The sequence below is a fragment of the Condylura cristata genome, unplaced genomic scaffold (genome assembly GCF_000260355.1).
Source record: "Condylura cristata isolate star-nosed mole 26May11 unplaced genomic scaffold, ConCri1.0 scaffold00011, whole genome shotgun sequence".
Classification (NCBI taxonomy): domain Eukaryota; kingdom Metazoa; phylum Chordata; class Mammalia; order Eulipotyphla; family Talpidae; genus Condylura; species Condylura cristata.
In genome coordinates, this window is record NW_004567112.1 from 17,045,652 (window position 1) to 17,059,172 (window position 13,521).

General features: G+C 54.4%; 1 protein-coding gene across 2 annotated transcripts; it reads left to right on the forward strand.

The window, feature by feature from the left end:
* Positions 1-6: 6 nt before the first annotated feature.
* Positions 7-13,287, forward strand: LDB1 (LIM domain binding 1). 2 transcript variants are annotated; one of them, XM_004680497.2, is made up of 11 exons: positions 7-96; positions 7,723-7,825; positions 7,963-8,007; positions 8,125-8,200; positions 8,293-8,395; positions 8,566-8,738; positions 9,189-9,311; positions 10,097-10,180; positions 10,270-10,393; positions 10,577-10,725; positions 11,434-13,287. In XM_004680497.2, exons 1-11 carry the CDS (start codon positions 72-74, stop codon positions 11,662-11,664), a joined length of 1,236 nt encoding a protein of 411 aa, XP_004680554.1. In that variant the 5' UTR covers positions 7-71; the 3' UTR covers positions 11,665-13,287. The 2 variants fall into 2 exon arrangements, with proteins under 2 accessions (XP_004680554.1, XP_012579295.1); XM_012723841.1 differs by having other exon boundaries at positions 10,577-10,719.
* Positions 13,288-13,521: the final 234 nt, after the last annotated feature.

The following is a 13,521-nucleotide window of genomic DNA, read 5'->3' on the forward strand; positions in this document are numbered from 1 at the left end:
ATGCCCGGCCTGTCCCCGCGCGGGGCGGGCACCGTGACTCGGCTGGGCCCCCAGCGGCGGGCGATGTGAAGATGTCAGTGGGCTGTGCCTGTCCTGGTGAGTAGAGCGCGGCACCGGCCCCTCCCTCCCTAGCGCTCCCCGCAGATCCCTCACCCCTTGTTTGGCTAGTACTTGGCGGGGGGAGGGCGTCGTCGATGGCCTGGCGGAGGTCGGTGGCTGTAGGAGACATGCGGGGCCTCAGTCTGAGGGTTTTCCCCAACTGTGTAAATGCGCAGCAGCCCAGAGGCCGCGAGGGGGGGTTGTGCTGGGGTTAGCGTATGTTTTGGGGGGAGGCTAGTTGGGGAAAGGTTGGGGGGGCAGAAATTCCCAGAATTCCAGGGTGTTAGCCAATCAGAAGTGACTCTGGACTTTTGACCCCCCCCTCAGGTCATCATAGAGTTGTGATTGGATGGTTTGGGTTGCCCCCCCCTTGTCTGCTGCCCGTTCCCTCTCATATAGCCTGTGACACCTCCCTCCGAGTTGTTTCTGAGGACCTTGTTTTTGGGGGGAGGGATTGACTGAGGCCCATCTTGCCCCCCTCCAAATTTCTCTGCTTGTTGCCAGGGAAGGTTGGCTCTCCTGAGGGACTGGAGATACTCCTGGGTGTGTGTGGGGGGGCACAGATAATTGGGCCCTTGGGTTTGGCATCTCCACCCCAGTGGGAGGGGGGATGTGGCAACTTGGAAAATAAGTGATTTGTGAGAGTTTAGTTGAGGGGATCAAGGTTTGACCCTCAGTGAAAACTTAAGCTCTGAGCCTTGCCTCTCCCAAACAGGTATCAGCTCTTGCCAGTGACAGGCTGGGTCTGAGAGTTCTTTTCTGGGGCACAGGAAAGTTCTACCTCATTGCTAGGAGGAGAGAGGGCCAGGTGCCTCGAAGGTCCTCTTCAGAGGCATGCACATCCCTGTGCCCAGGGCCCTGGATCCCGCAGTTGTCTGTAGAACCCCTTCCTGTTCCAGACTGCAGTTCCTTTTCTTCTGAAAGTGAGTGTCCCTGAATCTAGTCTGGTTTGAAACTTTTGCCCTGTTCTAGATAACCTGTTCTCTGGAGACCCATGCCCCGCAACTGGACCTCCGCCCCCTTCACGTGGGCACAAAATCCCCAGGGGAAGCCACCACCAGCTTCCTTGAAAATCATGTGACCCAGGCCAAGCTGGGCTGGGCACACACTTACAGAGCCTGCTGAGACTGATGTTTAAGGGGCAAGGGGCCCAGAGTGAGGCTGGGGATCCTGGAATATCCGGGTGTGGGAACTCCTGGCTCCCACTGCAGGGTGGGGAAGAAAAGGAGGGGAAAGAACTTGCCAAGCTGGAATCCTGCCTGGTCCCATCCTCCTCCTGGTGTGCACGCTTGTGTGTGTAGTTTCTCCTTCATAACTGCCCCATGCCGGGGCTGCGTCCACCCCAATGCCCTGATCCTCCATTACTGGGAGCAGAGCAGAAACTAAGGTTCCGAATAAGCTAGAGAACTGAGTCTTATATTTTGATTCTTAGTTCCTACGAATCGTGGGTAGGAATAGTGGGTTTGGAGGGGTTGTCAGGCTGGCAGTAGATGAGAGTTTGCACCAGGGAGCCTGGGCCAGTGGAGAAGAGAGGAAGTCACTGTAGGGGCAGCTTGGGGACAGGAAAAGGGCACACACACGTCTAGGGCTGTGTGTGTGTGTGGGGGGGTGCAACTTTAATCAACACCCCAGAGGTATGTTCCTTTTGTGTGTCTGGTGGCCTGGTTGGCAATGAGGGGTCAAAAGATAGCTAAATGTGGGGAGTCATTTTTCTTTGTGAATGTGAAGAATTTGTGGATTGATAGCACAGACATGGATAGAGGTTAGACTTCAAGGAGAACCACATGAGGAGGGGCTTGACAGTGGCTTGGGGGTGGGGAATGGTAGGCATTGGAGTGAGGAAGCTTATGTAGATGGGTGGGAGCACATGGCTGAACACAAGGGTCTCCTGGCAGCATGTACAGTTGAGGCCCAAAGACACCCCCCCCCAACCTTGAGCAACCCTGGGGTGGGGGCCCCAGGCACCCTGGCAGGCTGCCTGCCTGCTGCCTGCTTGCCTGTCTGAGTCTCTCCTTTGTGCTCTGCTGTCTCCCGGCTCCTCCTCCTCCCCCAGCCCAGCAGAGACAGCACATGCCCCACACATGTGACTGAGGGAAGCTAGAGCACACGCAGACCCATACACATGCACACGCGGAAGGAAACACCACAAGATACACACATAAATGCACACCTAGCTCCATAGTGCTCCTCTGGTGGGGAATAACTTCTGGGGCTTTGGTCTGGAGCAGGGAGGACCTCTGCTAAAGGGTATCACCCTGGGCAGGTTGCTGAGGGGGCCAGGGCCTGTCTGGGGCAGCATGTGGCTCAGAAGGGTTAAGGCAGGGAGGAGTAGGGGGAGGGGAAGAGGCAGCAGTGGTGGCGGCTGGGAGCCAGGAGAGGAGGATGGCAGAGCGCCAGGCCAACGGGAGGCCGGGCACAGACAAAGGAAGGGGGGCAGGCACACTGGAGGCCTGGGTCAGGGAGCCCCAGGGGCCCAGGCAGGGGGCAATCCTGGTTACCTTATCCAGTGGGCTGTGGCAGGCTGCTGCCCTTCAGTGTTCCCACCATCGGGAGGGGTACTTCCCCTTTCTTTCCCTCATCACCTTTGTCATTTTTTGCTGCTCCCTGCTCTCCCCCACACCCCCAACTTAAGGGTCTTCTAACTCAGACTTGTTCTCCTTAACTGGACTGCAGTCCCTGAGCAATTGTGGAAATAAAGTCAGAACTGAGAGGTGTATTTTTGCCAGAGAAAGGTATCTAGGAGCCAGGCCATTTTGAATGCTATGTCAGAGTTTTGATGCCTCTTGGTATTTAAACACTTCTACCCAAAATTTGAAGAGACTGGGTGCAAGGCTCTGAGTGAGCTCTGTGCTAGAGGCAGAAGCCTGAGCGCACACCCATCCCTCCTCCCCAAATAGACTGTTGCTGGGGCTGAAGTATCCTTTCCTCAGAGGAGGAAGGGAATAGGATTGGCTGTAGTGCCCCAGGTCTGGGTTGTCTAGGGTTCCAGCTTCAGACCCTGTGTCACTGAGATGTGCTCAAGTTAGGGTAATATTTGACCCTGTGCATTGTATGGATCTCCTCAAATATTGCCTATGGATGCACTTTGGAAAGTTTAAAGGCACAAATGACTGGAATTGCCCGCAGTTGGGGAGGAGAGTAGTTAATTCTAAAGTTGGGCTGAAAAATTAGGGGGTCATTGGGAACTGCTCAAGTCCTAGTGGTAGGCGGTATGTTGCAGGCTGAATGTCATCGATTTCTATGTGTTTGTGAAAGCTGGGGTATATCACATGACCAAACTGTCATGGAGAATGCTGTTCTTTTCAGGCAGGGTGGTTTATGGGTAAGACTCTGGGTAACAACTGGCCAGGGTGTGTATATCACAGGTTCAGGGGATATATGCTATTTCAGTGTGTATATCGGGATCAGGGTTCGTGCATGTAACAGGTCCCAGTATAGAAGGAATTCAGGGTCTGATACAGATTGTGTGTGTGTGTATGTACTAAATTTGTGTTTATTTAGGGATTAAGGTATGTCACAGGTTGAAGTGTGTGTCGGGTACTGATTTCTGTAAAAGTGAGATGTTATTTATGTGTGGAGGACGGTCACAGAACAAGGTGTGATATTATTACACAGTCACTGGTATGTATGCCACAGAAATTCTGTTGTGGACTGTGTAAATATGATGGGGGGCAGAGAACAGGGAGCAGACTCAAGTTGCAAAGTAGATCTGCTGTCTCTTCCCCTTCTCTCACCCCCCCCCCCACCAGTGTGTTTCTGTGTTGCCTTTCCTGTTCCTGCCTGTCCAAGTAGGACTGTAATATGGGCACAACCCCAGTAACCACATACCTTTTTTCCTGGGCTGGGGGAGGACTAAGCAGCAACTAGACCTCTTCAGAAAGCCCTTGAATGGGCAAAACCCTTCCCTAGCTCTGACAGCCCCTCTTTGCCCGTCACCCACGTGTCTCTCCAATGGTGGTGGTGGGGAAAGGAGCTTCTGCGTGGACCTGTCTAAGACAGGACTTAGAACTTAACTGAACTGGGGACTGGGAGCCTGGAGCGCGCCCCCCCACCCCCACCTTCAGTGTGTTTGCAGACTGAACAGTGTCTCTGTCTAAGATAACCCCCTGGAACCTCCCCCCAGCTTCTCTGGGATTTTTACCCGGGCTGAGCCCAGGGTGACTGCCTAGGCTGGCCTTCACCCTGACAATCCACAGGGGAGAGGAGATTTGGGGTAGGTTTGGGAGGTGGTTGGAAGATTCGGGGAGTCTCCAGAGGAGAGCCTCTTCCTGCATCCCTGTCTGTGATTTTGGTTCCCCGTTTACCCTTGAGCACCACACCTGGGGCTGGGGGCACTCCCATGTCCTGGCCCCCACAGGCCTCCCCTCTCTCCCGGCAGCTACCAACCGGATCTGTTGTGTCCCCATCTCTCAGCCCCCTGTGTCTCCCAGTCTCTGTCTCTCTTTTGTTTTTCTCAGCAGCCCTCCCAGCCTGCCTGCCTCTCTCCCTCCCTCCCTCTCTCCCTCTTCCTCTTCCCTCGCAGGGAGGGGGCGGGGCCGGTGGGGGCAGCTCCACCCTCCGCCCGCCCTGGGGCCTCATTCTGAGAGAGGCTCGGAGAGAGCGAGCGGGGAGGGAGAGAAAGGGAGAAAAGGAAGGGAGCCGGCGGCCGCTGCGTGTGTCTGTGTGTGCGCGCGCGCGCGTGTGTGAGTGAGTGTGAGTGCCGGGCCTGCCTCTCCTGGTGCCCAGCAGAGGAGCCCGGCGGCCTGGGGAGGGCGGGCGGGCTGCTTGGAGGCAGAGGCAGCAAGAGGCGGTGACGGGGAGAACCGAGGAGGAGGAGGAGAGAGGAAAGAGCGGAGCAGCCATTGTTGAGGGAAACCTTGCAAACAAAGAAGGCTCCGGACTCCCCGCGGCCCCCCGCCCCCCAGGCCGGCCCCCTGGCCCCAGGCCCCCGGCCCAGTGGCCATTGTAACTTTCCCCCGGGACTGTGGTGGCCGCGGGGCGGGCGCAGGCTGTGCGTGCGAGTCTTTGTGCGGCCGGCAGAGTGGGGCTTTCAGCCAGGCCTGCCTGTCCCACTTGGGACATGAGCGGCTGAAGTTGGCCCCCCCTCAGTCCTCAACCCCGCCAGGGCCCCTCTGGGCATCCAGCTGCTCCCCACACCTCTCCTGGTCCCCTCAGTTCTCCCAGGTAAGTCTGAGCACCCTGCAAGTCTGTTGGGGGTGGGTGGAAGGTGTTGGGCCTGATTCCGGCCTGGTATGATGGCTGCGGAGAGGTGCCCTAGCTGGAGGCCAGGGAGCTCTGGCCTGCAGACCTGTGGTCTTCCCCCACAGGGAGGGGCCTTGCCCTCAGGTCAGGCTGGTTACCATGGAAATGCCCAGCTGGAGGTGCGCCCCTCCACCCCAGGTGCAGCTTCCTTCCTGAGAAACTTTACTAGTTGTGGGCTCTTCCTCTAGGACTCCCAGATTGCTGAGGTGGGAGGGGGCCTACGTCCACCTCCCGGGCTGGATGACACATCTTTTAACCCCCACCCCCACCTTGCTCCCTCCACCCCTGCTGCTGGGGACCTGCAGCAGCAGGGACAGATGGTCTGGGTGATGTTCCCTCCCCTTCTCTTCTCACTCCCAAGCCCTTGGGCTGGGGCTTCTGGGAGTTGCTGTGGCTCTGGAGAGATGCTCTGTGTATTTGTGTCCATTCACTGGAGATGTAAGTAGAGGTCCCAGAGCTTTGAACTTTAGCTCCTCAGAACAGCCCCAGGCTGTGTTTGCTGAGAGAAATTAAAGCTCAAAACTTTCTTTCAGAGTGGAACCCAGGTGTCCAGCATCCTTTCTTTTTAAGGTCTTGAACTGAAAAACTCTTCCAACAACTCTGAAAGGGGGAGGTGGGCAGGGCAGCAGGGGTGGGGGCAGTGAGATTTTTGAGGAAAGGGTTGTTCTCCTGAGGATAGGGGCCAGGTCTGATAGTCTAGACTCTTGGGTTTGTTGGTTAGACCTGGCATCTGGTGGACTGTGTGAGCTTCGGCCTCCTGTGTGACTGTGGCCTGCCTGTCTAGGGAGTGGGCAGGCTTGGGGACTGGGTGGGACTGTCTCTTTATGGAGGACACAGGCTGCTCATTCAGTCCAGACAGGTGTGTCAAGTCTGTCGGTGCTGCACTGAGAGCATGTGGATGTCTGAGAGCTCATGCACAGGGTGAGGGCCTGTTGTGGGCACTCTGATCCTGCCTGGGGCTGCTGGGTTCCAACCCTTGGCAGGCATGTTTGGGCGAGCTGAGGGTGGAAGCCTGCTAGGCAGGATGAGACACACGTGTGTGCAGGCACACACAGGCTGACTCTTGGCACCTTCAGGGACTGTGTAGTATAGGCCCCTCTGGGACCTTCCTTTTGCCCAAACTGTGAGGAATGGGCCCTGGGGAGAGAGTTAAATGACACATGTTGGCACAGGGTCTTCCTTTGTCTCTTCCTCTCAAGGAACAAAATAGATTTTGTATGTAAATTGGGGAGGGGGCTCAGATATAGCCAAACCATTATTCCCAAATACAGTCAAGTTTGGGGGGGCTGAAGAAGGAAATATAACTGGGGTCAATACCTTTGGAGCTGTGACTCGGTTTCCCCTTCTGGTAGGGAATGTAGCTCTTCTTCCAGTCACGGAGCAGTGTGACTACACTGCAGAGTAGGTGGGAGAAGGCATACATCCGCATGTGTGTCGACACACAGGCGGAGACCTCTCTGGTTTCCCACTTGCCTCTTAAACTGATCCCCCTGGACCCCGGGCACCTTCTTAGGCTTCCTATTTTCCACTTGTAAGTAGAGGGGATGCAGTGGAGACCTGTGTGCCTCCCTTACTCACAGCAGGCCTCAAAAAAGAGTTCAAGGTTGGGGGCTTGCGGTTTCTGATTTGGAGACAATACTTTATTCCTGGTGGGTGTGGGGGAGGGGATTAGGCTGATAAAGGGGTGGCCGTTGTTGGGGGAGCTACAGGCCCAACTGGTTATCTGGTGGGCGGCACCCACCCCCCTTTATCTTTCTATCCCCTGTCCTCCTTGGCCTTTGGGAGTGAAGGAGGGGCAGGGACTTGGCAAAAGCCCCCTTTTTCTTCTCCTCTACCTTGGTTTCCAGATTGCAAAACAGAGAGCTAGAAATTGGAGGACATAGGAATCAGAAGATCTGGGCTCAAGTCCTAGCTCTGCCAGTTAACTAGTCCTATGAATTTGACAAATCCCCTTGAACTTTCATTTGCCCTACCTGGACACAAAAATGGGAATGTTACTACTGACACTGCCACTTCACAAGGTGGTGATGATTATACAAAATGATGTGGGTGAAAAGGAGTTTATCAAAATTAAGTTCTGATGTTTGGATATTTATTCTGTAGTATTGACATTTTCCCCCTACTTCACTTCCTCTTCTATCATGCAGGGCTCAGCCACAAAAAGAAATGGGATCCTAGGCATTAGGACTGAGTACTTTTAGTTTCTCGGTAATACAAGATTGGAGCCAGATATAGAAACGGAGCTAGATGCTTCCTAGGTCGTCGTTCTCCCCTGCTCCGCTCACTCCCTGGGCTCTGTAAGATAGGAGCCCACACAGTCTAGCTGGCTATTAGCAAAGCTCCCAAAGGGCCTCAAGGGACCCTTCTTCCTTTCCTTTCTAGGTTGTTCCTCAAAGTCATTCAAGCTGTACTCACCGAAGGAGCCCCCGAACGGCAACGCCTTCCCTCCCTTCCATCCCGGCACCATGCTAGATCGGGATGTGGGGTGAGTCTCTTGTCTACTTCCCATCCCTTCTCCAGATGGGATGGGATCCTGCCTGAAAAAGGAAAAAAGGAGGGGGTGATACCCTCTCATAATTCCTGTCTTCTACCACCTTTCTCATAGCCTCTTTCCTTACACAGCCCGACTCCCATGTACCCGCCTACATACTTGGAGCCTGGGATTGGGTAAGTGGAGTCCAGGGGGGAGGAAGGTGCTTTCCATTATATAAGTGGAGGCAGAAGCTTGGGGTGGAGGGTGTTGGGGCTCTGCTTCTACTGACCTAGCTCTCTTACTTCCCCCAGGAGGCATACACCATATGGCAACCAAACTGACTACAGAATATTTGAGCTTAACAAACGGCTTCAAAACTGGACAGAGGTATGGCCAGGCCAAGGGGCTCGGTAGGGTCCATCTGGGCACCCCTGTAGGATGTCTTCAGGCATGTTTGTAACCTCCCTTGTACTCCCCAGGAATGTGACAATCTCTGGTGGGATGCTTTCACAACTGAGTTCTTTGAGGATGATGCCATGTTAACCATTACTTTCTGCCTGGAGGATGGACCAAAGAGATATAGTGAGTGACCTCTGGGGGTCCTGTCAGTTCTGCTGTGAGGGTGTATACCTACTGTGTCCTTCTAAGATCTGGGAGTTGGTGTCTGTCCCAGGGAATCTCTTGGTAGGGCTGACATCTGCCTGAACCCTTTTGAGTCCTTCTGATCTGAAGAGTTTGTCTGATCTCTGCAGCCATTGGCCGGACCCTGATCCCACGCTACTTTCGCAGCATCTTTGAGGGGGGTGCTACGGAGCTGTACTATGTGCTTAAGCACCCCAAGGAGGCATTCCACAGCAACTTTGTGTCTCTCGACTGTGACCAGGGCAGCATGGTGACGCAGCATGGCAAACCCATGTTCACCCAGGTCAGCAACCCAACTGGAAGTGAAATGCTGAAGCACCTGGATTTGCTTCCCCTTCTTGCTCCCAACATGTACTCAGCTGTTCCCTCGGAAGCATAATGGGAAGTGGCAAAGTGAGAAGGGAGGGCAGGCATGCTTTCACATCCACAAACGTTTAGAGTTTTCCGGGACCCGAGGTAATCAGTGAACAGGAGCTTGCCCTCATGGAGCTTATAGCAGACGAAACTGCCACTACCTACATGAGAGGCTAGCAATCTAGTAAGCATTTCTGGTGTGTATGTATGTGAGAGAGAGACAGACAGGTATGTGAGGGGCTACTCTTGTCAGTTATGCACCCAGATTTTTGTGCAGGTGACAGTGTGTGTGATGGGAGAGTTAAGAGTACATAGGAGAATTGCAGCAGGACCACTTTCAGATAAATTGGGACAGAATTGTTAACAAGCTTGTCTTCAGGTGTGTGTGGAGGGCCGGTTGTACCTGGAATTCATGTTTGATGACATGATGCGGATAAAGACGTGGCACTTCAGCATCCGGCAGCACCGGGAGCTCATCCCACGCAGTATCCTTGCCATGCATGTGAGTTGTGGGCAGGATCCAAGACCTAGAGTGATGAGCTAGTGGGAAGGGTGGGATAAAGTCTGCCTTTCCTGAGACCTTAGAGGATGAGCATTTCTCCATCAAGACGGGTCTCATAATAGCCTATCTTCTCTCAAGAATGTCATGATGTGTGCCTCCCTAGTGGTGCATGGGTTCAAGTCTCAGTGCTATCAAGCTGTCACCAGCCACTGCGGCATGAGCTTGATCCCCAGGGAGGTGACCCACATGGCACAGCTGACCTCTACCTGACCTGACCACTGCTTCCCTCAGCAGTGTGTTTTAGTAGATCTGCCTGCTCTTCCCACTCTCTCTGTGAGTCTTCTCAACCCCTTACCTCTCGCCTATACCCCAGTTCTTGTATTCATAAATAAATAAAAATAAGCCTTTAAAAAAAAAGTGCCATGACGCTTGGCTAATAGGACAGGTGAGCAGATTCAACCCAGGTGCTAGTATTCTTTTTTTTTTTTTTTTAAAGATTTATTTATTTGTGCATACAGAACTGGGGTACAGGCCAGAGGCTCAGGGGCGGCGAGAGGCTTCACCAGAGACAGAGTGGGGAGCAGAACAGGCAGATCGACGAAGTACACTGCTGAGGGGAGCAGCGGGCGGGTCAGGAGAGGTCTGCCGCGCCATGTGGTCACCTCCGGGGCAGGCGGGAATCGAACTGGTGCGGAAGCGGCTTTAGATTCTCAGTGCTATGCTTTAACCCGCTGCGCCACCAGGAAGGGCCAGGTGCTAGTATTCTTACCTTTCTCCCCTTCCAGGCCCAGGACCCCCAGATGTTGGATCAGCTCTCCAAAAACATCACCAGATGTGGGCTGTCCAATTCCACTCTCAACTACCTCCGAGTGAGTCTTCAACCACTCAGTTTCCACCCCATTCCATTGGTCTAAGCTCCACACCTCTCCTGACAAGCCACCTCCTGGTCTACTCCTAGCTCTGTGTGATACTTGAGCCCATGCAGGAGCTCATGTCCCGCCACAAGACCTACAGCCTCAGCCCCCGTGACTGCCTCAAGACCTGCCTTTTTCAGAAGTGGCAGCGCATGGTAGCGCCCCCTGGTGAGTGCCTTTCACTTGCTCTTACAGCCATCTGATGCAGTCTCTCTCCTGTGAGAAGTCCTTCCTCGCTCTTAGGTCTGAAAGGTTGGGATCAGGGTAGGCTCAGGCTCCTTAGGAGACAGGATGGGGGGAACAAGGGTCCCAGGGCTCTGCCCCCACCTGAGTCTCCTTTCCCTGGCATAGCGGAGCCTGCACGGCAGCAGCCCAGCAAACGGCGGAAACGGAAGATGTCAGGGGGCAGCACCATGAGCTCGGGGGGTGGCAACACCAACAACAGCAACAGCAAGAAGAAAAGCCCAGCCAGCACCTTCGCCCTCTCCAGCCAGGTACCTGTAAGCATCTCGGCTTTCTTCTCTCTTCTGGGCTGCCCCACTGCTGCCCCCTGACCCTTGACCCTGTCCTAGCCTGAGCTCACTAGCAGGCATAGAAGCAAAGAGATTTTCCCAGTGTACTCTGCAGCATGGGCTGACGCCTGTCACTGATGAGAGTCCTTGTCAGTCACGTGCATGGCTGTAATCACAGATTCAGACACGTGACAAGGTAGGACATGTAAGTGACAGAGATAGCCATGAGAGCATACAGATGGACAGGACAGACAGCTCGTAGACACCAGCCTGTCAGAGACATGCACTCACACTGACAGAGGAACACACAGACTTGAATGTGTGCCAGTCTAGACTACATGCATATGCACTTGCACACACTTGTCCCCTTGGTGTTTTTAATTGCTTCTTTTCTCTACATGTGGACAAAAGTTTGGGAGCCCCCTAAAATTTAGGGGAGATAGGACTAGAGAGAGCTAGGGGACTAGATGGACTTCTCCCAGAATCTAGAGCATGGGTTAAAGACTGCAGTCCTTCAGTGGGAAGAATTCCAGGGGCTAAGAGTGTCAGAGGATTTGGGATTTTTTAATTTGGGTATAAGGAGGGGTTGGGGGTGTTGAGTTACCTGGGTGGGTATCGGGACTCTGGGGGTATCTGCCGCCCTGGGCTGGGCGAGCCCCTGCCCCGATTATGTTTGGGGACCTCCGCCACTCTCAGGATGTGATGGTGGTGGGGGAGCCCACCCTGATGGGCGGGGAGTTCGGGGACGAGGACGAGAGGCTCATCACCCGGCTGGAGAACACCCAGTTTGACGCGGCCAACGGCATTGACGACGAGGACAGCTTTAACAACTCCCCTGCCCTGGGCGCCAACAGCCCCTGGAACAGCAAGCCTCCATCCAGCCAAGAGAGCAAATCAGAGAATCCCACGTCACAGGCCTCCCAATAGAGGCCTCACCACGGCCACCCAGCACTCTGCCTGCCTGCCCCACCCCTCGCAGCCCCAGGGAGCAGAAGACAGAATGAAGAGACTGAGCATCTATCTATCTATAGTGGGTAGCCTCCCATCTACCCACTTCAGGGAGGAACTGGACTCTCTGGGGGCAGGTGCCAAGATTTGCCCCCCCAGTGGCCCTGAGCTGGGCCTGGCCTCTGCAGAGCCTTTGGGGGGAGGGGTTACTCATGTGGATGCTCATGTGGACCCTGGTCCTCTGAGAAGTGTCCTGACCACTCCCCAGGGCATTTGCCTCCATCTTCCCAGGTTCTGGGTTCCCCATCCTCCTGAGTCCACCCCCTTCAAGCCTGGGGTTGTCTATACCCACAGCCCTTAGGGACTTGGTATGGGGCTTGGTTGAGTGCCCCTCCCTCAAACCTTCCCTGTAGGTGGCTGGTTGTAGAGGGGTACAGCTCTGGGCTCCTCCCTTCTGCCACCTATTCCAGCTCCAAGTTTTTAAAAAAAATAATATTATTAAAAATGTAAGTTTAAAAAAACCATGTCCCCCCTTTGCCCCTTATTAAAAGTCCAGCTACCTCCCTAATTGGCAGATGGGGGGAGGGTCTTAGGACCCAGGTGGAGGGGAGTGAGGGAGGGCAGGGGGTATGCATACAGTTTCATACAGTTTGAGAACTTCAGACCAAGGAGACACTTTGCCATCTCTTTCCTTTTCCTTTGGGGAGACGAGTTGGGGGTGGCATCCCGTGGGGGTAGAGGGCAATTGATGACCTCCCCTTGATGACAGCCCCCCTGTCTCTGTCTCCCTGTTCTCTGGAACTCACCTGCCCTCTTAGTGCTTGTGACTCCCTCTTGTCCCAGCCCTAGACACCCCTCACGCCCTCCCTCCACGGTGTGTATATTCTCTCCTAGAGCAGCTGTCCTGGATAGGGGGAGGGGAAAGCCCCTCCCTTAGGGAGTGTGGAAGGAAGGGAACAGCCATTGTTTGTCACTGTGTTTTGTTTTGTTTTGTTTTGTTTTTTTATTTGTTTGTTTAGGTTGGGCAGGCATGGGGTGGGGGAGGGTTTCATTCACTCTCTCCAGTACTCTTCCTCCAGCCACTCAAACTGCACATCTGTCCCCCCTTTTCCTCAGTGGTGGGGAAGGAGCCCCTGAGGATGCCCCAGCGAAACCCACCAGGGAGCAATAAGGCCTCTGTCCTCCAGCTGAATTAGTCTTCATCTCCCCATATCCCTTCCCTCCCCTTCCTCCTAGAAGGGAAGGAGTGACAGCCAGGATCCTCAGCTCCACTTCAGTTGGACCCACAGAGGCACCAAGCCCAGGGTGATGCCAAGAGCAGGATCCCATGTATCTGGGCCCAGCTCTGGCTTCACTGCCTTTTCCTGTGGCCAGTTCCAGAAGTGTTAGCACCACCTCTCCCCACCCTTCCTTCTGGATTCTGGGGTTCCTCTGCGCCGTTTCCTCCACTCCAGCTGCCACTGTTAGAAGAGGATTGTGTCGGGCGCTGAGGGAAGGGGTGGGAAAGATGGATGTCCACCCCCAACTGTAATGCCTTTTTTTTTTCTTTGCCATTTGAGTCATGTATGGTACCAATCAATAAAGAGACTTTTTGGTTTGAGAGTGTCCTGGCTGGTCATTGATGCCTAATAATGATTCTGTCCAAGGAACGTTTCCCCCTCCTTCCTGTAGTCCTCCAAACCAGTCATTGGAGAAGAGGTGTGAATTAGACTCCCTTTCACTCCCATCTCTCTTCAGCACTCTGGTGTGCCTCAGGTGGCCGAAGCTCAACTACCTCCCTCAAATGTTTATTTTCCCAGCCTGCCCTCCCCTTAACACTGCTGTTCCTTACCCCAA